General features: G+C 39.4%; 1 protein-coding gene across 1 annotated transcript; it reads right to left on the bottom strand.

The window, feature by feature from the left end:
* Nucleotides 1–1,135: 1,135 nt before the first annotated feature.
* Nucleotides 1,136–16,988, bottom strand: NOM1 (nucleolar protein with MIF4G domain 1). Its single transcript, XM_026718316.2, has 11 exons — nucleotides 15,918–16,988; nucleotides 15,262–15,386; nucleotides 13,193–13,388; nucleotides 11,518–11,841; nucleotides 10,429–10,539; nucleotides 9,928–10,095; nucleotides 9,165–9,286; nucleotides 7,238–7,370; nucleotides 5,522–5,653; nucleotides 3,169–3,278; nucleotides 1,136–1,831 (listed from the first exon to the last, which is right to left on the bottom strand). The coding sequence occupies exons 1-11, from the start codon at nucleotides 16,893–16,895 to the stop codon at nucleotides 1,654–1,656; spliced, it is 2,577 nt and encodes an 858-aa protein (XP_026574101.1). The 5' UTR covers nucleotides 16,896–16,988; the 3' UTR covers nucleotides 1,136–1,653.
* Between the last annotated feature and the right edge of the window lie 898 nt (nucleotides 16,989–17,886).

Raw genomic sequence — 17,886 nt, 5'->3', positions numbered from 1 at the left:
CTATTGTGAGTGGGAAAAAAAATCTCTCTTTTCTATTCCTATACTAGGAAGTGACCGAATGCTTCTCCAATATTGCCTTTAATATCCAAGATGCGGAAATTTATGGTGTCTAGAACACTTCTAGAAATTCCTAAGCAGCCAGCAGATAATAATGAGAAATTCTGGGACCTATAGTTCAGCAATGTTATCTGTGTGTATATGCACGTACGTGTGCTAAATGACAGGCTCTTCACCTCTTCTGCTTCAGTTCTTTGATTTGCAATAAACTGCAGAGAATTGTCTGAGAAACATCACTGACATCTTCAGTTTACTCAAGGGTTAATGCATGATGTGTATACCTTCCCACCTGGGCCTATTCATTTCCCTTTCACATTTGCTTAAGGGACACTTAACCTGCAACTGCCTTTGCTTATAGTGCAACCAGACAAAGGGGAGGAGGGCTTTCCTTCCCTTGGATCTGGGTGTTCAGGAGGGACTTCCCACCCATAAACAGAGCGCATTGATTTACCACCAAAACGCCATTTATTTTGGTTTACTCAGCTGGAGGGGAATAAAGGTCCTTATCTTGATACGGCCCCAGCTGGGCCCTAAAGGCAGCTTTCTGCCAGCTAACACTGCAAACAAGGCCCCGCCAGGAGAAAATCTCTCTCTCTCTCTCTCTCCCCCACCGGGTCAGAGGGGCTATCCTTGGGGCCAAGTGGAGTTGAAAGAGCCATTAAATAAAGCTGTGTCCAACCTACTGTCTTCAGATATCTTGGAGATCTAATTCCTGGGTGACTGGCAATTTAGCAAATGTAGGTCCTGGAGCATTCTAAAAAAATGGCCTTATTTTATTTCTATTCCTATTTTGTGTGTGTGTGTGTGTGTGTGTGTGTGTGTGTGTGTGTGTGTGTATGGAGTGTATGTGCATGTACGCTTTCTGGTCCTACAGACTTTGGGGAATCTGAGTTTTATCTGACAAATCTACACTTATTTCAAATTATTGAGCTACTTGAGATCAACATCTGATCCCTGCAGCCATATAGTATTTTTGGCAGCATTACCGAACTGATCTGTAAGAGAACACAAGGCCCATCCATCTCACAAGGGAGAATTACTAGTACAAATAAGTTATAGTAGTAAGATGAATCAGTAATATAAAAATTATGTATTATTTTTATTAAAGTATGACATTCTCATTTACTGTATGTAGAAAGTACATCTTTAAATTATACACAATGGTAATTTAGCAAAACAGTAGGGAATTTAAGCTTCCGCATTAAAACAAAATAAAAATTTACTAACAGAATAAAATGGGATGAGAAATATAAAATTAACTTGTACATGATTACTATTTATTATGTATAAATCCCACTCAATGCTCCAAGTGTAGCTTTAAAAGAAAGTAAAATATCAAGGTACATTTGAAATAAAACTTCATTTTTTGCCCCAAATCTCCCAATGTTCATTGGTGATTTTGTCTTGTCTAAAAGCCCTGATTATTTATATGTGCATATATTTCTAAATATATGCATATAAATCTCAATATAAAACCTTATTCCATGTTTTTGTGAAGTTATATAGAACAATGACATTTGTAGATCATATGACACCACATTACCCAAACATTTTCTCTATTTTTCATAAGGGAAACTCTATAGCATGTTCTTGCTATTATAATTTCACTCTCGATTCTTTTGCTTTCAGCGTTTGAGTTACAAGATCAATTTTCTCTTTTAGTAAAGCACCTTCTTTAATATCTGGGTGAGCTTGAGTATTTTTCATCAAGAAATGTGTCAGAAAAAGCTTCAAGCCTTCATGTAGCATCCCCATCTTGGGATTGTCAGCCAACCTGGAAAATAAGAAAACCATGTTTTAGACGGTTTGCATTTTCTTTTAGACAACGATAAGGCATCATAGTAGCTAAGGTACAGGGATAGACTGTGAGTTCAAGTCCTGCCTCAGCCATGAAAGCCAGCTGGGTGACTTTGGGGCAGACACTCTCGCTCTCTCAGCCCAACCCACCTCACAGGGTGAGGAAAACAGGAGGAAGAAGGTGTGTTGGATATGTGTGCTGCCTTGAGTTATTTGTAAAAATAATAAAGGTGGGATATACATAAATAAATATATATAATAATAAAAAGCAATAAGCTAGTGCTAGATTCACAGTGCTAGGCTCATTTAGTGATCGTTCAGAGTTGCAACAGTATTGAAAAAATGGACTTATAACTGTTTTTCACACTTATGACTGTTGTAGCTTCCCCATGGTCACATAATCAAAATTCAGATGCTTCAACTGGTTCATATTTATGACCATGGCAGTTTCTCCCAAGATTGTGCGATCACCTTTTGCGGACTTTGTCGGACAAAGTCAGTGGGGAAGCCAGAGACACTTAACAACTGTTACTAACAACTGCTGTAATTCACTTTAACTGGAGCAAGAAAGGTTGTTAAATGGGGCAAAATCCAATTAAAAAAATGTCTCATTTAACAACAGAAATTTTGGGCTCAACTGTGGTCATAAGCCGAAGACTACTTGTATCAGATGAACAAGATTTATACAGGCAGTCCTTGGTCTGGGGTCAGAATTTCCTTTTTTTTTTTTGGCCACAATTGTTAAGTCAATCATCATCAGTCATTAAGCAAATCTGGCTCCCCCCGACTTGTAATGGTTTTAAATCTGAAGACATAAGTCATAAGGCTTTTTCTTTCGGTGCCAGTGTAGTTTTGCACAGTTGCCATGGTGGCACAGTGGTTAGAGTGCAGTACTGCAGGCTACCTCTGCTGCCTGCTGCCTGCATTCCATTTGGCAGTTCAATGCTCACCAGGCTCAAGGTTGACTCAGCCTTCCATCCTTCCGAGGTGAGTAAAATGAGGACCCAGATTGTTGGGGGCAATAGGCTGACTCTGCAAACCGCTTAGAGAGGGCTAGAACACACTGTGAAGCGGTATATAAGTCTAAGTGCTCTTGCCATTACCAAGCAGAAGAGGCTACCTGTGTCACTAATTTTATGGCTTGGTTGGTTAAGCTACTCAATACTTCCATCTGGGCTCAGCAGAAGTACTGAGATGCTGTGTAAACATTTGCTGCAAGGTGCACCAGGACTATTAATTTAAAAGCAAACTAACAAACAAATTCCCTTTTCTAATTATAAAAATGGCCCAGAACTCCTACTCAAGAAGACTTACTTTTCAAACATATGGTTGAGAACTTCTTGTTCCGTTTCTAGGAATAATGCAGACAACACCTGTCGCAGAAAGTTAACTTTTGGCTTATCTAAGTCACTGAATTCAATCACCTAATTCAAAAGAAAGGGAAGATCAGATCAAAGCAAATCCTCTCATTAGGCCTGTTTGTGCTTCAAAAATGATCTGGATGACAGCTTTGCCCGACGACAAGGCCTCTCTGCTGGTGTCTAAATCGGCCTGATTCCCCCGAGGCTCAGCAAAGACAGTGCTGTGCTTGCACGAGGGCCAAAACATTATTTCAAAATTCATTTTTAAAGTGTGCATACTCCCACTGTCAACTTACCACATATTTTTCAAAATACTATCACTTAGTGTGATATACTGAACATCTACTGTACATTAATGGAAAAGAAAAGTCAGCAGTATTTCCCTAAGATGGCTTCAATTGCTTGAACTTATAGCAAGAGTTTAATGTCCAATCATGACAGCCATTTACTTAAACCTTAAAGTTATTACACCCTATTAGTCAGTGCAGTTAGTCCTTGACTTATGACCACAAATGGGACTGGAATCTCAGTTGTTGAGAAAAGCGGTCTTTAAGCAAGATATCACTGTGACTGCTTTGCTCGTTGACCACAATCCTGGAACTCCTGACTGCGGTTCTTAAATGAAGATCTCACTCATTATTTATTGATAAAATCTGTAGACAACCCATTTTATCTTAAGGTAAACTATGGGCGGCTTTCAATCATAAAGAATAAAAACTAAATAATCTAAAAACGTAAATAAGTTAATATGAAATCCAAACATGGAGACTCAATTAAAAGACGGGGAGGACAAGGAGCGAGGGAGGGAGGGAGGTGAGATCTGTTGTTAATCGATTGATCACCTCCACTGGGACGCTCTCCCATTGGAGCTCCAAGCTAACTGGCAGAGGCAGCTCTCTAGGCTCTTACGGAAGGCCAGGAGGGTTGTTCCATAGGGCAGGAGCAACAAAAGAGCAGGCCCATCTACTATTAGCTGGGATAACCAGGTTGTTAATGAAAAGAGTCCTATGTGAGGTGAAAAGCTCAGTGGGGTGGGGGAGACTGTAGGAGGCCTGGTGTCAACTAAAAAGATGATTGATACGATGATCTGGACTGTAATAGACTTATTTTACACGGTCGATCCCACCACGGTCATATCCTGTGGTCATAGGGGGCCAAACCCATTATGAGGTGCAGCGAATTCTCGATTCGAGGTGGTACAGGAGACAACTTCAATATTTAATCAAGTGGAAGGGCTACCTTTTATCAGAGGCACCTTGGGTAAAGAGTAGGAACGCCCAAGCTGATCGCCTTGTGACAAGGTTCCATGCAGAAAACCCAACCAAACCTGGGCGGAGGTTTTTTTGTTTCCCACAACCCTGAGTTCTATACCTGTAATAAATCTGTTTTCTTTTTGTGTTGTACAGGTCACCTTCAGGAAGCGAGGGGAGCCGAATGTCAACTAAAAAGATACTCCTTTGGTCTTTTTAGCTGCCAGAAAAAGGGAGTGGGGGAAAATAAGGCATTCCTTAAATGCCTAGATAATCACCCCAGCAGCTCAAAGTTGTCAGAGCATAACGTTATTGGAGAGCATGATGGATGACTCTTGGAGATGGATGTGTCCCATTGGAGAAGTCACATCCAGGGGCTGGGGTGGGGGGGAAGACCAGGGTCAAAGGGGAAATATATGATGTAATTTAGAACTGGCTGCACCCAGCTCAACTCCAACATGGCCACTTTTAATAAATCTATTTTCTTTTCTGAGATGCGGCTAGAGACTTATGATTTGAATGGGGGTGGATTTGTTGGAGCCCTGACATCTGGCACAAGCCCCACATGCCTCTTTACTCAGGGGAAAATCCTTCCTGACCAAATCCAAGCAGAGCTAGAAGGTGGCATGCGCCAGGCCTCCCAGGGCACCTGGCACCCTATGTCTTACCACAACCTCTCTGCTCTGGTACTGAAAATCCTTCTTTTGAAATCCAAGTACCCTAATCATTTACATGGTGTGATTCCTGAAAAGTGAGGGAATCTGCTAGAATAAGTTTGAAACAGAACCTGGAATAGTGCTTTACAGGCTATACGAAGCTCCCCCTTTTGAGTCTGTTGTAACTTTAAATGGTTATTAAGCAACTGGTCATAAGTTAAGGACTACATGCAAAATGAAAACTAGCACACACAAAAAAAGTATATGTTGATGTTTCTCCTTTGAGATTTAATGTGTCACATATTCTGCCTTGACAGGAGGAATTGCAAACAAAACCACACATGCGCTATGCATGAGCTTGACAGCTGGAAACATTTTTTTAAAAAATAACTTCATTTACCTTGAAGACAGTAAGAGAGAGCCATTTAGTCTTTAGCAGGTGAGTCACAAGTTTAACTAAGTTGGAGAAAGCAGTGGTGGACAGGCTTCCTAAATCTCTGATTTTGTCCCAAATACTGAACTGGAATGTGATCTAATTGACAAAATAAAAGCAGAAAGCATTATAACAAAACAGTGTTTCAACACGTCCCCTAAGAGCACATCTAGAAGGATGTGTTGGACTAAAAGACCTCCAAGGCTCCTTCAAACTCTGTTATTCTGTTATCTTCTATTTCACAGTTAAGCTGACATGCTGAAAGTTGCCGAAGATTGACAGCCACAGAAAGCAATCTTTTTTGAGGAAAGTCAAGTCCTTCCAGCCACCATGAGATCAATGAGCCGCCATTGTTTCCGAGTGCAAATCAAGGTGCTGATGATTATAGATAAAACCCTTCATGCACAGGGCCTGGACATGTGGAGGACTGCCTCTCTCCCAATTTTTGCAATAACATCTCACAGGTTTTGGGTGCTCCAAGTCCCATCAAGGAAAGAATGCCAGCTTATGGGACTCAGCAGGCATGCCTTCTCTCTTGATAGCCTGCCCCACGGAACAGTATCCCTTCTGAGGCTTCTATAGACCTGATCCAGTGGTGGGATTAAAAAAAATTGCTACTGGTTCTGTGTGCGTGGCTTGGTTGGTGTGGCAGGGGAAGGATACCGCAAAATCTCCGTTCCCTCCCCACCCCACTAACCTGCTTTCCAGCTCCATTCTTCTGTGCAGGACAACAAAAGAAGATCCAGCGAATCAGCTGAGACTCAATGGGAGGCAGAAAATAGATGGGGGCGGGGCCAGTCAGAGGTGGTATTTGCCGGTTCTCTGATCTACTCAACATTTCCGCTACCGGTTCTCCAGAACTGGTTAGAACCTGCTGGATACCACCTCTGACCTGATCCTGTCAGCTTTCAGGAGCTTAACACCTCAGCTGCCTCTGGTTTAGATTTATATGTAGTCCTGTCATGCACTAGCAATGGTGTTATACTGTAGATCTAATTTGGTCCTCCCAACATTTAAATGTTTTAAAGATGGGTTTTAATTATCTGCAAGCTACCCAGAATCACCAATAAGTGTCTGGATCTAAAAACCAAATAAATAAAACAAATGAATCACAGTACAGGAGAGATCTCTTCATTTCCAAGCGCTTTTCCTTCTTGCCAAAACTACCTACTATAATATCAGGAGACAGCTATTTTTTTTAGAGGAGAAAGGATTCAGCTACATCGGGGGGACGAAATCGGCTTTGTAGCGCTCCCGAGTCTCAAATTTTACTCTGTTTTTCAGAAGGCTGAAACAGAGGTGAGAACACAACCTGGCCTTTGGTCTTTTCTTCCTTTAAAATATATTTAAGATTGAGAAGAGAGTTGAGATTTGGGGTGAAGGGGAAGACAGAACCCTTCTAAAATTAGTCTGAAACCTCCAGCTGAAGAGATGCTGAGCTCTTCTGCACACAAAGTATTGTGCAGCTCAGCTCTGTTGCCTTTTCACATCAGGGTCTCCTTTTGGACAGGGGGTGATTTACAGTCAAGTGTAAGCATTTAATGCTTTTCTTTGCTTCCACAAACTCATGGCCTAAAATAAGTATCTTTCGAAGCCATAGGTTTATTATTTGATAATATCCTTTTTATTCTCAGAATGTCAACTGTGTAACTGGCAAAAAAATAAAACAAGCTTTGCACTCACCTGAAATCGCTTTTCGTATTCACAGAACTTGGCGGATAAATATGCGTAGAAGGGATTGTAAGTCTTCTCTTGCAGGCAACAATCTAGGAGGATATGGGCTATCTCTCTCTCCTGTTGGTCTTTAAGCTTAAGCCTAATGAATAAATTGTCATAATGAAAATCCTGTTTTCTAAACTTTTTATACCAAAACATTCTAAAGGTACTTTTGCCAGCCTAAGAACTATTATGATCAGTCCCTTCTAGGACAATTTAGATCAGAGGTCTCCAAGCTTGGCAACTTTGAGGCTTGTGGACTTCAATTCTGGGAATTGAAGTCCACAAGTCTTAAAGTTGGCAAGTTTGGAGAGCCCTGGTTTAGATCAATCTAGTATAGTGTTCATCACACTTGGCAACTTTTAAGATGTGTAGCTTTTAGTTCTCAGAATTTCTCAACTAGTATTTAGAGAATTCTGGTAACTGAAGCCTGCAGATTTTAAAGTTAAAGTCCACACATCTTAAAGTCGCCTAGTTTGAAAACCCCCAACTTATCACTCATCTGTGAAATATTTCTATTTTATTCTTCTCTATTTGGATAATTTTTGATGTGTTGGATTTCATCTTCCATCAGGAAGTCCTCCAATTGAGGAAGGTTTTTGTATATATGCTTAAAAATGTATTTCTGAAGTTTGTCTAGAAATGGGTGCAAAGTTCATAATATTTTAATTGAAGAAAGAATGTAACGGTTATAGGAAAAAGTCCAACTTGCATTCATATTTAAATACCCTGGCAATCAAAAGAACTGAAAAAAAAGCTCCCTTTAATTTCCTGATTAACAATAATCTCTCTGAATACAGAAAAAAAAGAAGTTACTAGTGGCAGTTATCAAGGAGAAACTACCTTCCAAGTTTTTCTAATTCCTAATTGAGGGTGTTAGGAAACTCAATCCAACTAATGATATAAATATAATCAGCATTAATGAGACCTCACTGGCTGCCTCAGCAAAAAGTCTGGCAGGAATGAATCATATTTCTTCTTGAGATGGACCACAAAAGAAAATCAGGAAAAATTGGCAGGACAGAGTCTTAACTTGGGCAGTACCTGTTCTGTCCAAAGAAGCCTGATTTAGCCTTCCTGTCAAAGACTTGGCAATACTAAAATCAATTAAAATGAAAAATGCTTCATACTACAATGCAGAGTGTAAGATGCAGAAATACTTGCATCATTTAATTATTTTTTACTGCAATGAACTACCAGATTCTTTCATTGGAACATAAGTGCTTCACTTTATACTAAGCTATGTTTCAGTTAGATCAACTAAGCAAAACTTGCAATTTAGAACAAATAATGCCATAGAAAATTCCCTGGGAGAATGTCAGCCAAAAAGATCAAAGAAATGCAATTAACTTCTAAAGATGCTGAAAGTATATAGAAATAGATTCATAATCGTGCCAAAAATCTCAATATATAAATATATATGCAGCTAGTATTTTATGTCTTTTATTGCTAAACTAAATATTACCAAAGCTATTTGGTCAGTGGCTTAAGTTATCTGTAGCTGAAGACTCAATTTCTTTATACACCAGATAGTTCATAGTTTTTACACAATAACATGTATAACAATACTTTTGCCTCTTAATCTGTAGAATCCCTAGGCACATTTGTGTATATTTCTTAACCATAAGCAAGTCCTCACATATGAATATCAAAATTGGCCTAGTTGACCTAAAGAGAGTTTAGCTTAGCTGTTCTCAGGAGAAAACTCAGATTTCAGTCTTGCCTAAGCTTGGAGCTAATCTGTTGTTAGTGATCGCTTCTTGATCTCTTATTCTGTTTCTTTGCCTCAAGCAGAAGAAATCCTCTTTTTTCTATCTCTTGCAGCCACTATGGTGATAGATTTTGTTCGTGTTTCTGTAAATATCTTCAATTGCCCTGATAAGTACAGACTTACTTCAAAAGTTTTTCAAAGGCATCCAAAAAATCTTCACTTGTCATCAAGATGCAAAATATATTTCTTCTGATATCAGTATTCATTCTTTGCTTACAAGCGAGTTTCAGAATTTTTGAGTTTACCTGAAGGGTTAAGAAGGAAATATTATGTAAATTATTAACATTTTAGTTTTTAAAATCATGTCTTCAATGCTTTAGGCAAATAAAGAGCAGAAACAAATTTAACAGTGAGGCTGATGTAGTATTAGCTTCTCTCAAGTGATGTATTATGTAGTAAAGTAGGTCTAGACAGGAGTTTTTGAAAAGTTTTTGTATGCTGGTAATGGTGTTTCTAGCCAGATTTATTTACTTATTTGTAAAATTTATATGGCTGTCTAAATCATAGTGAGAGTTTACATATATTTAATTGTATAATTATTGCAGATTATTGTTGACTATTGTGTGGTCACTGAATAATAAGTCCAGCTACTTGCTGTTCAGCATTTAGATTTGAAAGGAAAGCTAATAGGAAGACTGAAAAAAAAAAGTGGTGGGCATTAAAAATAGGAAGACTCTACTCATTCTTCCAACTAGGTAAGAATGCAGTATTTTGTACTTCAGTCACCACTGAAAACAATTTGAAACATATCAATTTCCAAGGAACCCTACCACCATCATATTCCTTCATGTCAATTAAAAAAAAAACCTTAGTAGAAGAAAAACAGCATAATGTGTTGAGAAACTATTTAAACTGTACTACTAGAAAAATATTAGGGTACCATTACCTTTCCCACAGGTAGTATTTGTTCAGTTTTGTTGTTTGTGCTGTCAATCATCGGAGCACCACTCCAAGAGGACCCAACAATCCACCAACGACCAACCTGATCAGCTCTGAGGAGAGATTCCAATGACACACGAAGTTGAGATTCTTTTCCGGAACTACTATTGTGTGTCTGTAGGGGAAAAAAAGTGTGTTTATAGCAACCCTTTTCTTTTCTTAAAAATATATTTATATTGCAAGATTGGTCAGTATGATTACTGTTCATCTTTCCCATATTCAGATGAAACCAAAAGTTCAAGATCGTATTTTATTTGACCCTGGGATATTTTTAAATAAATAACAGAGGTATCAGTCAATTCAGTTCCTGCAAACTTAATTCTATTTTGCTACAGCTTTATATTAATAGTTTCAAAATCTTCATTATATTAGCAGATCTTAATGTTTAAATCCTATTAAAAATACCATACAGATTTTTAAAAAGGAACAAATATTTATTCTGTTTTACCAATGTTCTCAGTAGTTTTCGTAATTTTTCAGTGGGTTCTGGGTCATAACCAGGAATTTTCCTCATGTCATTGTTTTTTAGCGCCGACATAATCTCCAGCATAAAGCAAACCTTTGAAAAATATAACAGTCCTGCATTATTATTTAAAACATGATTCTTTTTCAATACAGATATGAAAAAGAAACTGCAGCTAAGCCACTATTTCATACTGAACTCCACAACGCATGTTAAAACTTTCCCAATAAAATAAAACATTTCGCTGAGTTTCTTCTCCAGCCAATATTAATTTGTTAATTTTAAAAAGTACTATTTAGTAGGGGATTTACATCTGTAAAAAATATACCATTCCTGGGGTGAGTTCAGTTCCTGATGACTGCACGGAAGTTAACATTTTACAGGGTTTGGATGGATGTTTTTTATTACTCAGAACATGCTTAAGCTTAGGCTTTTTTTTTTTACTGTATAATCACTAAGGATTATTATTTTTAAGTAAGTCAATGTCTTTTTGATGCAGTCTTCAAATAAAAAAAAAACTAACAACACTGCTCTACTTTAGCAAATCTATTGGCAAAAGGCCTGAAATTACAAAAATGTTGTATTTGAAAAGCTAAGTATTTACAATAAGATTTTATGATATTTTACACTTCCACCCACATCATACAAATAAGGTCATCCATGTTATCACCATCTGTGCTACTAAAAGGAGAAATGTGATCTCCAATTTCTGTCTACTTTCTGAAAGAAGATGACTTCATCTTGCTACTACTGGTCTCCCTACAGACTTTGATGACAAAGAGGCACAGTTTAATGTTTAATCACAGATAGGAAATAAACCTCTTCATGTGGTGTCTCAGGAAGTACAAACTATAAATGCATGAAACTTCTGCCAAATTCTCCTCTTAATAAGAATGATTTAAAATAGTATTCCTTAACCTTGGCAACTTTAAGATATGTGGATGTCAACCTCCAGAATTCCCAGCCAGCAAATTGGCTGGAGAATTCTGGGAATTGAAGTCCATATAACTTAAGAGCTGCTAAGGCTGAAGAAATACTGTTCTAAGAACTTGTTTTTTAAAAATTCATTCATACCCTTGACTGGTCCTGGAATTGTTTCCCCATTGCATTTGCTTTTTTCTGGACCTCATTGATAAGTTCCCTTAGTCCTAGGGCATCTTCCTTCCTCAAGGAAAAGCCCACGTTCTTCAGCAGCACCAAGATCAGTTCAATGTCCTTTCCAGAAAAAGTGCTAACAAGCTTCTTTAAGATGTCAAAGATCAGCACTGAATGAACTACATAAAAATTATATAAATTAGCAATTAAAACCAGCAAGTTCTCGCATTCTTTCCCTTCGGCTTCGCTTTTGTAGATGTCATCAAATTTCCTCACCACAGTTTCCAGAAAATGAGCACCAACCTGGAATAGATTTACATACATGCAAATATAAAAAAGACAGTTAAAGCATTGACTGGTTATGTCTTTATTTTGAAAACTAAAACCTAGTAATATACATAACTAGCGTTGTGGCCATAAATTGCTAACCAGAAAAGGGCATTATCTTCAGCTTTGTAAAATTTATTAAAAATTATAGTGCTAATTACGATGTATATCAATAATGGAGAATATTTGTAGCTCAGGGTTGAAATGAAGGGGCCTTTTTTGCTCTCCGAATTTGGTGTTTTCTTGCAGGCTTTTATTACTCAAATTAGGTAACATCACCAGTGTCGCCATCTACTCTATTCAAATTTTTAGGATTTGCATAGATATGTTATTAAATATCGCACTACTCTATCACTGCATAATTAAGTCTATGTTTTTTAACTTGGAATGCCTAACAAATATTGATGAAAGTGGGCACAACACAACTCTCACCACAAATGTTTTTTTTTAAATATATATAAGACTATCAGAGAGGTAAGAGTACACATATATACAAAAAGCTCTTTAAATTAAACTTCTCTCACTATATATCTGCCACTGGAGCAGTTAAAAATATAGTCAAATGGTGGAATATCATTTTGTTAGATCAATATTGGGAATACAATCTTAGAAATTAGTGTCAAAGCTGTTCTGATGAGTAAATTATTGCTAACATAATATAATAAAGGCTAAGGCTAGGAATTACAGAAATAGGAAAAAGTGATTTTTCTATCAATATGAAAAATCTTCACCGTTTCATGGTAACATTTGCTGCTTCAATAATTATTTCTTGTAAGCATTTTTTCTTCTACATTCTGCCATTCTACTAACAGTTACATTTGAACGAGACTTTAATGTTTCAAAACAGGTACCAAGGTATTATAAAATTACTGGAACATAATTAGTGCCCAATAATGAATTTTACAGGTAGTCCTCAACTTACTATCATTCGTTTAGTGTCTGTTCAAAGTTACAACGGAACAGAAATAAGAGACTTAGGATCATTTTTTATGCTTACAAACATAGCAGCATTCCCATGGCCATGTGATTAAAATTCAGATGCTTGGCAACTGGATCATATTTATGATTATTGCAGTGTCCTGGGGTTATGTGATCACTCTTTGTAACTTTTTGATAAGCAAAGTAAATGGGGAAACCAAATTCACTTAACAACCTGTTACTAACTTAACAACTGCAACATTTGACAACTATGGCAAGAAAAGTCATAAAAATGGAGCAAAACTTGCTTAACAATTATCTTGTTTGGGGTCAACTTGATCGTAAGTCATGGAGTACCTATACTACATTCCCAATTTGTGTGTGACAAAGAACTATGAAGAAAAGTTACCTCGATTCCCACAGTCTGATGAAGAACACCAACCAAAAGAACATGCTCCAACAGGAGTCGGGATGGCACTGCTGATTCCATAACACAAGCACCAATAAGAATATCTGTTAATGTTTCATTCATATCTTTTCTACTGTTTGTCATATACAGTTCTTCCAACTGCCCACTGATGGAGGCTAGATTTGATTCACTCAACCTAGTAGGAAGCAATCACATAAGCAAGAGTAAAATTGAAACCTGCATTTTCATATTACCATTAGCAGCCCTATTAAATACTTCCTGGAGAAATTTGCATCCTTTTGGAGGGTCGTTGAAGCACTTGGAGGTTTATCTGTGTCCTCAGGGTCACCTGAGTTGTGCTCCTGGTTCCTGAGTCTGCAATTTTTCTTCTGGAAATCCATTCTTACTCTCACACCATTCAAAGGGTGTTCATACCATTGAACAGTATGGGAGTAGGAATGGATTTCCACAGGAAAAAATCCAAGACTACAGGAACCATTAGCACTACTCAGGTGACCCTGAGGACACAGATAAACCTCCAAGTGCTTCAATGACCCTCCAAAAGGATGCAAATTACCAGCTGTCTGCAAGGAATATAGATCCTTCCATTCCCCAGCATCCTGTCAGAGCTGAAGAATGAGAAGTGAAACATCTTCAAAGAAAAAACAAGTTGCCTCCTGAAAAAGCACCTTTGGGATAACCATGACCTGGATGACTGAGAATTTGTACAGACTTCCTGGAGAAAGTTTATCTATATAGTTGCTAAGAATCACCTCTGACTTGAAGGCACTTAATCAATCAAAGTACATAAGCATACATTGCATGGCATTGCTGCAAATTAGACTTAAGGATATTGCTAAGTTTATATTCTTTCATGCTTTTAATTTATTTGGATTATTTCTTCTTATTTTTTCTTTGCTTAGCATTGCTTTTACCACTCTGTAAAAGAAATAGCAATGATAGGCACAGTATATATCTATGTATCTATCTCTCCTTAAGAGGTTTCACTCTGCTATTTAAATCATTTAATACGGTGCAAATTCTTCCATCAGGAAAAAGTGAAATGAAAAAATATAGGATGTGGAATACCTGGCTTGATAATGCAACTTATGAAACTTGCATTAATAAAAGTAATGTGCTCATACACTCCCTTGGTTACTGTGTTAAGCTATGAGGCACTATATAGGTAGTCTTCGACTTACAACCAACAATTAAATCTAAAATTGCTGTTGCTAAGTGAGACATTTGTTAAGTGAGTTTTGTCCCATTTTATGACCTTTCTTGCCACAGTTAATAAGTGAATCACTACAGTTGTTAAATTAGTAGTACGTTTGTTAAGTGAATTTGGCTTCCCCGTTGACTTTGCTTGTCAGGTTGCAAAAGATGACCATATGACCCCGGAACAATGCAACTGTCATAAATACAAATCAGTTGCCAGGTGTCTAGATTTTGATCACATGACTACAGGAATGCTATAATAGTTGTAAGTGTGAAAAAACAGTCATAAGTCCTTTTTTCAGTGTCATTGTAACTTCAAATAGTCACTAAACAAATTGTTGTAAATCGACGACTACACATACTGTTTTAGATACATAAATAGATTTATATTCATAAAAAAACAGTGAAGATGATCAAGAGGTTTGAAACCAAGTTTTATCAAGAGAGATTGGAGAACCTGAGAAAGTTTTGCTTATAGTAAGAAAAGATGAGGATAGGCTAACCACTTCCAAACTCATACAGAAGGCATTCAAGATATTAGTCTTAAAGGAAGGTTCTGGTTGAACATTAGGAGAAAAATATTTTGAACTGTAAGAGAAACTTGAAAGAGAAGCAGTTACCTAGAAAGATGGTTAGTAGGATGTCTTAAAGCAAAAGGTAGAGAGTGTTCGGATTTATTTTGGATTTTTGTCCTGACTAGGAAATTGGATTCTATGGATCTTTACAACTCTGTGATTTTAAGCCAGCTCTGATGAGCTAAAGAAGGAGCAAAAACAAATCAAAGTTGTGCAAATGAGATGGAATCTCTATTCTTTCATAGAGTATGGAAATTAGCACAATTTCAGTCTTACCTATTAATCAGACCTTTCACTGTTTTCTTTAGTCTTTCCAATTCTTCTTTCTTTTTGGAATCTACTGGCTCTTCGGAAATTCGCATTTGAGGAGGAACATGCTTTACAGCAACTTGGTTAGGATTCTATATAAAAAAGACAAACTTGTTTTATTAAACAAATTAATTATTAGCGATGAAAATGCATCTTTCTTGTATATTATCAGCAATGAGAATGTTAGTGCACAAACCACTCTTCCGCCATAACTGATATCATGACAAAACCTGGACCTCGAACTAACAAAGGCAACCATGAGAAATGCACCTCTCACAATGTGTGTGACTAAACAGGTAGTTGGGCCACTGACTCCAACTGGACTCCTTGTCCATTTTACTCAAGAGTTATTTAGTTTATTATTGATTCTGCCTTTTTAAAAATATATACCTCAAGGCAGGAAAAGGACCTAACACTCCCATCCTGTATCTTGCCCTCATAACTTCTCTGTAAGATAAATTGGGCTGAGTGTGTGCGTCTGATTCTAAGTCACCCAGCTGCTTTCATGTCTAAAGGAGGACTAAAACTCTCCTGGTTTTAGGGCCAGCCACACAATCACTGCACTAAACTGGCTCTCTGCTTGGCCATTTGGGGGGCTTTCAACAGCCACTGCACCACTTCACCTCAGGCCTCCTCCATGCTTGGCAGGTCTGTTTTTCAACCGCGGCAACATTAAGATCTGCGGGTTTGAACACCGAGAATCCCCCAGCCAGCCCAGTAGCCTCTTGGCTGGACTCCCCTTCTTCGCTTTCGCTTCCTTCCTCTGGGCTGAAATCCCCGGAGCTTCCGTCCTCAACCGGGCTCAGGCCTTCTTCTTCTTCTTCTTCTTCTTCTTCACTCCCGCTTCCTTCACCTTCTCCCGCCAGGCCATTGTCGTAGAGGCCCGAGAAAGCGGCCTCGGACTTCAGCGCTCCCAGCACGTAATCCAGCCCGTCCCGAGAGAAGCTTTGGGGCAAGGAGGATGAGGATGATGCCGCCGCCGCTTCCCCCTCCTGACCGCCTCCCCCTCGCTGCTTCTTGCGGCGCTTGTGGAGCCCCAATTGCCGCTCCAGGCGGCGGATCTCCCGCTGCTCCGCCTCGTTGGCTGCCAGCAAGGCTCTTTTGCGAGTCGCGGCCGTAGCAGAGGGAGCTGACCGGGACTGCTGGGCCCGCGGCTGAAGCTCGGGTGGCGGTGGCGGTGGCGGCGGCAGCTTCTCCTCTTCCACTTCTTCTTCTTCTTCTTCTCGATCTTCTTCCAGCGGCGGCGGGATCCCCTTCCTAACGGGGCCTGCCCGTGATGGGAGCAGCCTCTTCGCTTCCCCGTTGACGATCTGGAGTCGCTTCCGCCGCCCTCGCTTCAGCTTGCGCTTCTCTCGCCTCATGTCCCGTCGACTCCGGCGGCCGTTCCAAGCCGGCTGCTGAAGGGCCCCGGAGGAGCCGCTGCCATCGCCGTCGCCCTCGGGCCCCGCCGCGGCCTCCACGAACCCCTTCACCGACAGCCCCAGTTTGTGCAACTTCCCGATCGGCGGCTGCTTCTTCGGCGGAGGCCGCCTCCGTCCGCCTCTCCTCCTACCGGACTGGCTGCTCTCAGCCGCCGAAGAGGAACAGATCTCCAGCTTCATAGCCCAGGCCGCAATCGCCCCCGTTACTTGTCACACGTCGCCGCGGCTCATGGGCGCTGCCATCTTGGGAGTGCCCCACGGGAGAGGCGGGGCTTAGGCCTCGTGAAAAGGCCAATTCGGCGCCTTCTCAATGAACGCTGGGAAATGTAGTTCGGAAGGCTTCGGGAGGGGCCTGAACTACAGGTTCACAACCTCTTCTTTGCTCATGGCATCTTCCTGAGCCTTATGTATCGTTGTGACTCCTCCCACTTTAGAAATAGACATAAAGGTCCTTTACAATCTGCTATAGAATAGAATAGAATAGAATAGAATTCTTTATTGGCCAAGTGTGACTGGACACACAAGGAATTTGTCTTGGTGCAAATGCTCTCAGTGTACATAACAAGAAAAGATACATTCGTCAAGAATCATGAGGTACAACACTTAATTATAGCCATAGGGTACAAAAAGCAATCAAATCATACTAGGAAACAGTCCATATAAATCATAAGGATACAAGCAACAAGGTTACAGTCATACAGTCACAAGTGGGAGGAGATGGGTGAAAGGAAGGATGGGAAGATTAATAGTAATAGTAGTGCAGACTTTGTAAATAGTTGGACAGTGTTAAGGGAATCATTTGTTTAGCAGAGATGTCGTTTTTGAGGAAAAACTGTCCTTGTGTCTAGTTGTTCTGGTGTGCAGTGCTCTATAGTGTCGTTTTGAGGGAAGGAGTTGAAACAGTTTTTGTCCGGGATGTGAGGGGTCTATAAATATTTTCACAGCCCTCTTTTTGACTCGTGCAGTATATGGATCCTCGATGGAAGACAGGTGGATAGTAATTGTTTTTTCTGCAGTCCTAATTATCCTCTGAAGTCTGTGTCTGTCCTGTTGGGTTGCAGAACCAAACCAGACAGTTATAGCGGTGCAGATGATATTGATGTATCTAAAATAATGTTTCTCATCCTTGGAGACTTTTAAGATGCATGAACTTTAACACTCAGAATTCCCC

This window comes from Pseudonaja textilis, chromosome Z, assembly GCF_049901715.1.
Source record: "Pseudonaja textilis isolate UNSWEBS1 chromosome Z, rPseTex1.2, whole genome shotgun sequence".
NCBI lineage: Eukaryota > Metazoa > Chordata > Lepidosauria > Squamata > Elapidae > Pseudonaja > Pseudonaja textilis.
This window is presented reverse-complemented; position numbering and strand designations above follow the sequence as displayed.

Coding starts and splice junctions, on each gene's coding strand:
- NOM1 (XM_026718316.2), bottom strand. CDS start 16,895: ATGAAGCTGGAGATCTGTTCCTCTTCGGCGGCTGAGAGCAGCCAGTCC. Junction 15,387..15,917: donor AAGCATGGAGGAGGCCTGAG/GTGAAGTGGTGC, acceptor TTTTTTATATAG/AATCCTAACCAAGTTGCTGT. Junction 13,389..15,261: donor GTGAAAGGTCTGATTAATAG/GTAAGACTGAAA, acceptor GCTTCCTACTAG/GTTGAGTGAATCAAATCTAG.